The sequence below is a fragment of the Malania oleifera genome, chromosome 13 (assembly GCF_029873635.1).
Source record: "Malania oleifera isolate guangnan ecotype guangnan chromosome 13, ASM2987363v1, whole genome shotgun sequence".
Classification (NCBI taxonomy): Eukaryota; Viridiplantae; Streptophyta; class Magnoliopsida; order Santalales; family Ximeniaceae; genus Malania; species Malania oleifera.
The window spans coordinates 14,253,675-14,260,290 of NC_080429.1; the positions used below are offsets into that span (position 1 = coordinate 14,253,675).

The 6,616-nt window shown below is 31.4% G+C and overlaps 1 protein-coding gene across 2 annotated transcripts; it reads right to left on the minus strand.

Annotated features, from left to right (window-relative positions):
- Positions 1 to 1,555: 1,555 nt before the first annotated feature.
- Positions 1,556 to 6,327, minus strand: LOC131146441 (two-component response regulator ARR18-like). Of its 2 annotated transcripts, XM_058096052.1 has the most exons (8): positions 6,150 to 6,327; positions 5,066 to 5,218; positions 4,391 to 4,825; positions 4,201 to 4,277; positions 2,827 to 3,783; positions 2,323 to 2,406; positions 2,068 to 2,133; positions 1,556 to 1,746 (listed from the first exon to the last, which is right to left on the minus strand). In XM_058096052.1, the coding sequence occupies exons 1-8, from the start codon at positions 6,241 to 6,243 to the stop codon at positions 1,684 to 1,686; spliced, it is 1,929 nt and encodes a 642-aa protein (XP_057952035.1). In that variant the 5' UTR covers positions 6,244 to 6,327; the 3' UTR covers positions 1,556 to 1,683. The 2 variants fall into 2 exon arrangements, with proteins under 2 accessions (XP_057952035.1, XP_057952036.1); XM_058096053.1 differs by lacking the exon at positions 6,150 to 6,327 and having other exon boundaries at positions 4,391 to 4,806; positions 5,066 to 5,193.
- Positions 6,328 to 6,616: the final 289 nt, after the last annotated feature.

Consider the following 6,616-nt stretch of genomic DNA (forward strand, 5'->3'; position numbering starts at 1 on the left):
TGAATTTATCGTCAAGGTAGAGATTTGTTGTTTTTTGTCCCACATTGGTAGAATAGTTCCACATTAGTATAAAGGGTTGTTTTGAATTTTTATATTATTTGTCCCACATTGAAAAGAAGTGTTTTTTAGACTTGAGTTTGAAACTATATAAAGAACTCAACTCTTCATTTGGCGCCTGAGGACATACGTAATTCCATACCGAACCTCATAAATTTTTTTTCTTGTTTTTTTTTTACTGTTTTATTATTAGTTTCTACATTACTTTAATTTCTTATATATTCAATAGTAATAGTTATAGTATTGGTGTTTGACACAAGTGGGGTGCCCGGCACAACAGCGTGGACATGTGGTTGCTAAATATTTATTCAATATGTGTAGAGTATAGGGGGAGAAGATTTAGATAATTTGGACATTTGAAACACAGTCCAAGCAATGCACATGTCTCGAGGAGTGAGTTAGTTATTATTTATGGTATTAAAAGGGGTAGGGTAGAGGTAGAGATAGAGGTAGAGGTAGGGTAGGCCTAAAATTACCTAAAATGAGGAAGTGAGAAAAGACTCAATAGATTTTAAATTAGTAGAGAAAAATATCCTCGCTTAGATGAATTGATAGAAAAGAATTCAGGTTACCGATCCCATCTAGTGGGACTTAAGGCTATTTATTATTGTTGTTGTATGTATAAAATATGAGATACCTACAGATGGGATTCTTGGAAGAGGGGAGAGTTTATATTGTACACAAGTTGTTGATCACTGAGAAATTGTTTTAATGATTTCAAAACTCATACATCATATTTTTGTGTTGAACATTTTAAGAAGAAATTGGCTTAAAAATCAAGAAATCTCTATTATAACATTTTTACTATTTTCCTTTTTGGTGAAAAGAATTTTACTAACAAGATTATCTAAAATTTTACCCAAAAAAATTTATTTCTCGAAAAAATTGAGAAAATTTTAATTTTGAACCCTTTTAGTTTTCTCATTCTTTTGATATAAAAATAAAAAAAGAAAGATAAAAATTAAGATTTAGGGCTTGTGCATTGTAGCTCTCCTCCAACTTGTGCATTGCCGCATGGATCCATGATGGTCATAGGCTTGCTACGAATAGATTGTTCGATGCTACATGCAGTTCTTGGGTATCATGAAGAATTCCATAATTTAAATGCTTAGACCCTGTTTGGAACTTTAAAAACTTTAAGAAAAGGAAAGGAAATTTTGAAAGAATTTTACCTTTATGTTTAATTATCAAAAAAGAAAAAAAAGAAAAAGAAAGAAAGAAAGTAAAAAAGATATACCAAATCAATGAACCAAAATTGATTTTACTCTCACTTACATTTAATTTTTCTTAATTTTTAATTATAATAAAATAAATTTTTTTTAATAATATTAAATATAAAAAAATTTAATAAAAAATAATTTTTTTCCCTCAATAAAATCTTTAATTCAAACCGATGTTTAAATTCTCATATGTTTTTCAAACATCATCATCAAACACCACCACAGGAAAAAAAAAAAAAAACTAGAATTTGTAAGACAACTTAAATTAAATGCTCCCCACAACCTTACAAAAACAATTTAGACAATTCTAGTATATGGGAGATTCTTAAATTTCTCTGAGCCACACAGAAGCAACAATATCCAAACAAATTTTTATGGCTGCATTAGTTACTTTCCCACCAAGTCATCATCCTTCCTTGTTATTGAAGTCAGAACCAAACACAAGCTCCTTCAATTCCTCATGACCACCCTGCAACAAATTCAAAATATAAATTAAGAACATCTGTTTATGAAAACTAGATGCTCTGCCATTTAATTTTGGTACTTATAGATAATTTTTTTTTTAAAAAGTTATTAGGTAATGACGATTAATTATAGAAAATTTATTATATAAAAAAAAAGACATGAGTTTTTTTTCAACATTAATTTCCTAATTACTTGGGAGATGCTAATTTTATTTTAATTTTAAATTATACAATAAAATGATGTTTTATAAATAATAGGGAAGAAAAAAAAATTGCATTCACTCAATTAAATATGTGTATGTGCGTGTGCATCCCCGAGTACTTGCCTGATTTAAGTATTGATCGAACCACATGAAATAATCCTCTATCTCATAAGTGCTAGGACCGCCTTGCTGCACTCATTGAAATAATAAATAAATAAATAAATACACACACTCACAGGAGGAATATTTTATTTGAAGCCAATGCTTACAAAATGATACTTTGTAAGAGTAAAATATCAGAATCCCGATAAAAATTAATTATCGTGATCTAAAAATATTTATTAATTTATTAATGTTATAGAAGTCAAGGGATTGTACCTCATTAATAGAAGGGTTTTCCTCGACGCGATATGAGGTAGGTGTTGAGAGGGCAGGATTCACAACTTCTTCCCTTTCTTGATTCTATGCACAAAAAATTTAGGGTTCATAATAAAGAGCAAGGGCATGCATGCATAGAAGTTAAATACCAAATCAATGTATTTGAATAATTAATTATCTTCATTATATAATCGATTTGTAGAATTAAGGGCAAGTTTACTTAAGGAAAATAGTTTTATTTTTATTTTTATTTTTATTTTCTAAATAATTATAAAGTAGTATATTGTTTTCCAATTTTCTAAAATTTGTATAAAATGTTATGAAACATCTTTTAATGTTGTTTTCTAGTTTTTATAGATATAATTTGGAAAATTGAAAAAAAATTGTGGCATTTTTGTAGCTATTTGTAAAACTGAAAATAAAAAAGATTTTTTTCCCCCACAATTGAAATAGGCACTAAGTTTATGCTCTTAAAAGGAAAACAAGATAGAATTTGATACTAACCTCATTAGGCGAATGATCAATTTGCGCCAAGATGTCATTAAGAGCACCACTAGGCTTTAAATCATAGTTATGGTTGTCTATCCCTTCCTTACTGGTACCAAGATATATACTTAGTTGTTGTTGTGGCAACAAGCCTGGGACACTTCCATGTTGAATCACATTTGCAAATCCTTCGGGTAACTGACTTGCGCTATTGGTCATAGCAAAAGGGGATACTTCTTGAACCACATGATTAGTATTATACTTCTCATTCCCTGTATGTTGCATAGTGGTCATGGTGTTGTTTTGAATCAAACCATAGTTACCATTAATGGAACCATTTGATGCTTCACTCTCAACAACTCTCGGACGACTCGATTCCACTAGCTCTCCATTAGTAGTCATCCGAATTCCAACATAATTATTTTTGTTGGGATTCATGAAATTTGTAATTGAGATAGGACTCTCAAATGATCTTATGTTTTCGTTGCCTTGAATATGATGATTTGGACCATGAAGTCCTCTGAATGTGGTTGAACGAATCAAGCCAGATAAGCCACCAACATTTAAATGTTCAGGTCTTGCTCGAAATTGCATTTGTTGGTACATTTGGGTTGAATTTGTACCAGCATGGATTAGCCTACTCAGTGGAGAATATCCTCGAAATGATGAACATGCTTGAATGTTGCTTGGTTCTACTTGCATGCTCGAGCTATTAATGGCTTCATAAAGGGAATTTATGTTGCCAAATGTTGTTTGATTAGTTATTAAATTTGGCTGTCCCTTTCCAAATTGATGAGATATAGAGTAGCTATTAGAAGCTTGACGATTAAGAAAACATGTGGAGCCAAGTGTGGAAGCTGCATTAATAATTGGGAGGCTTCTCGGGAGCCCTTGTTGGATTAATGAGGCTCTCATTTGTTGTTGCTCGAATGAATTGCTTGCATCAGACACTCGTTTCAAGAACATTCGGTACTTCTGTAATGCACACAAGTAGGTGTTGACAATGATTGGAAACTTACATAAAATGCTTATAAATCTTAGGACTACACAAAGAATAAAATATAATATTGCAAGTTTAGTACTTGCAATTTTAAAAATATGCTCCTATTGGTTTTATTAATTTTTGCAATCCATGATTTTACCAAAATCATATATATCAAGGAAAACTTAAGAACTAAAAACTTTTCTTATTTGTATCTTTCCCTTTTTGTCAAGGTATTCTATTTTTAATTCCATCCACATATATGAGTTATTTTGCATCCAACAACCACATATATCAATTTATAGATCAAGTCACCATGTAAACTAAGAGATCACTGCTTTTAATGCATGGAATTTGTTATGGCATGCTTGAATCTTACGTAGTTATAAGTTAATTAACAAAAAACATACCTGCAAGTGGCTAGCTATATTTTCTCGAGTTAATCCTGGAACGTTCATGAGCTCTAGTATTTTCTTTGGCACTGCCTCTAAATAAAACAAAGAGGAGAATAAAAAATCATCATAATTATATTTTTAATAATTAACATGCATGCAATAGGAAGTAGTACAATTAAATAAACTAGGGAAAAAAAATTCTTACTCTCAAGTCCAATTTTTCCTACTGCTTCAAGAAACTTGCCGTGAAGTGCATTTGTCCAAACTACTTTGATCTTTTTCGGAGTTGAATCACCCTTTTCTTCTTCTCCAACTCTATTCCTCTGTGTCTTTCTCTTGCCAACCCTTTTATTATTAGTATCTTGTTCTTCTTGATCATTCACAGATAACGATGAGTCTACACCTTCTTGACCATTAGATGATGTTTTTTGAATTACCATTGGTATATCTTGAGCACTGCTGCTCGTGTTGATTTTCTCCTCGATGTTGTTCCCCTCCATGGATTTACGTCTCTTCACGGCCATTGCGTATTGCCAAATATTCTTGAGTTCATGGAGGTTGACTGGTTTCACTATAAAATATGCAGCTCCACTCGCCAAGCCCTTTAATATTACTGTTTCTCTGTCATCAGCCGACATCACTACATAAGAAACCAATTAATAAAAAAATTTCTTTTAGTGATGATCAATCTTTATTAAAATTAGTACAAAAAATAGCTTTTCCTTTCTCTCTATGTGTCTAAGGTATATATTGTTTATTTATGCATTTGCTTAATTGTGTACTCAAGAAAAAAAAAAAAAAAAAGGGTGAAAATTGATATATGCGTGATGTTCTCAAAATGAAAGAGACGACTAAGTGCTTAGAAACTAATGCTACTCACTAACAACGGGTAGTTTGAACTCTTCTTCTATTTGCTTCTGTAATTGAAATCCATCCATATCCGGCATGTGAATGTCAGTTATAACAAGATCAAATAGTCCTCTTTTCACTCGAAGAATAGATAAGGCGTCAATCGGATGTTTTACCGTCACAACTGAAATTAATACAAAAGAAAAATTAGTAGCACAATAATGAAGAAAGAACTAAAGACTTTTTAAGTCTATTATATAGTTTTAAATAAATAGTAAAGATTTGAAATGCAAGCTCCAAGGATGGATGGTTAAGAATGATGTAAACAATGTAAATGCAACATATTAATTATCCCTTATAATAAATTGATCATGCTTAATTGCAAGTACGTGCATTAATGCACATCATTCGATGAAATCTATTTGTAAGATTGTAGAAGATGGTATGCATTAATGGATGTGTTTATATGTGGAAAATTACAATTAGGAAAGCGTAAGTTGGTGGGGTACACATATACATGGATCACTATATATACATACATACATACAGACACACAGACACACACACATATATATATATATATATATATAAATTCAAAAAAAATATAAGCAGTATCATAAACTCAAAAATTCTATGATGAACTATATATATATATATATATATATATATATGTAATACTCCCTTAACCATCATTGATTTTAAAATTCATTGAAATTCATTGAAATAATTATATTACACTTGGAAGTATGAAATTCGAACCTTGAATTTTGATTTAGATAAATTTGGACAAATTTTAATATAATTTTATATTAAATTGTATCCAAATTTAATACAAATCTAAATCAAAGGTCTTTCCAAATATAAGATTAATGTATATGATATGCTTCCCCACACATGCTTGGTGGAAAGATCTTGTTAGTTCATTCATATAAAATGTTTTGGGATTTCCATGAACTCATTAGAAGTAACCAGAGAGAGAGAGAGAGAGAGAGAAAGAGAGAGAGAGAGAGAGATTGAAAATGAAGGAATGCAGCCTCTCTAGAGTAGGGATGGAAGCAATTGATTAATTACTTATTTAAGCGATAAACTTTCATTATCACCAACTCCGTACGTACCTTCATATTTCCAACTCCTAAGTATAGCTGCAATTACAGTTAGACAAGTAGCATCGTCATCCACAACCAAAACCTTCAAAAATCCCACACCCATTGGCCCCTTTGTCTTGCAAGATTGGATTATCTTTCTTTTTTCTTATTCTTCATGTTCATTGTGGTTGGGCAGACAGACAGAGCGCTGGAGAGAAAGAGAGATCTAACTTGACACTTATCACCTCTCTCTCTCTCTCTCTATATGAATATATATACACACACACACTAGAAATACTGAATATCACAGGCCCGCGAAGACACGATCCCACACTAGTTTACTCAGTATGATGCTATCGCGTGGGCCTGGGATATTTACCTGGTTGTAGTGTGAAAAAATAATAGCAAAGAAAATCATGAAGAGTTCAGACATACATGCACCCACTTGTCTCCTTAAATTTGAACTAAGTGGCCATTAATGTGAACACCTTTCAGGA

Excerpts from the sequence above, each read along its gene's own strand:
- LOC131146441 (XM_058096052.1), bottom strand. The coding sequence starts at position 6,243 with ATGGGTGTGGGATTTTTGAAGGTTTTGGTTGTGGATGACGATGCTACT. Across the intron at positions 5,219-6,149 it reads TAGGAGTTGGAAATATGAAG|TTGTGACGGTAAAACATCCG; the intron begins GTACGTACGGAG and ends TATTAATTTCAG. Across the intron at positions 3,784-4,200 it reads ATATAGCTAGCCACTTGCAG|AAGTACCGAATGTTCTTGAA; the intron begins GTATGTTTTTTG and ends TGTGCATTACAG.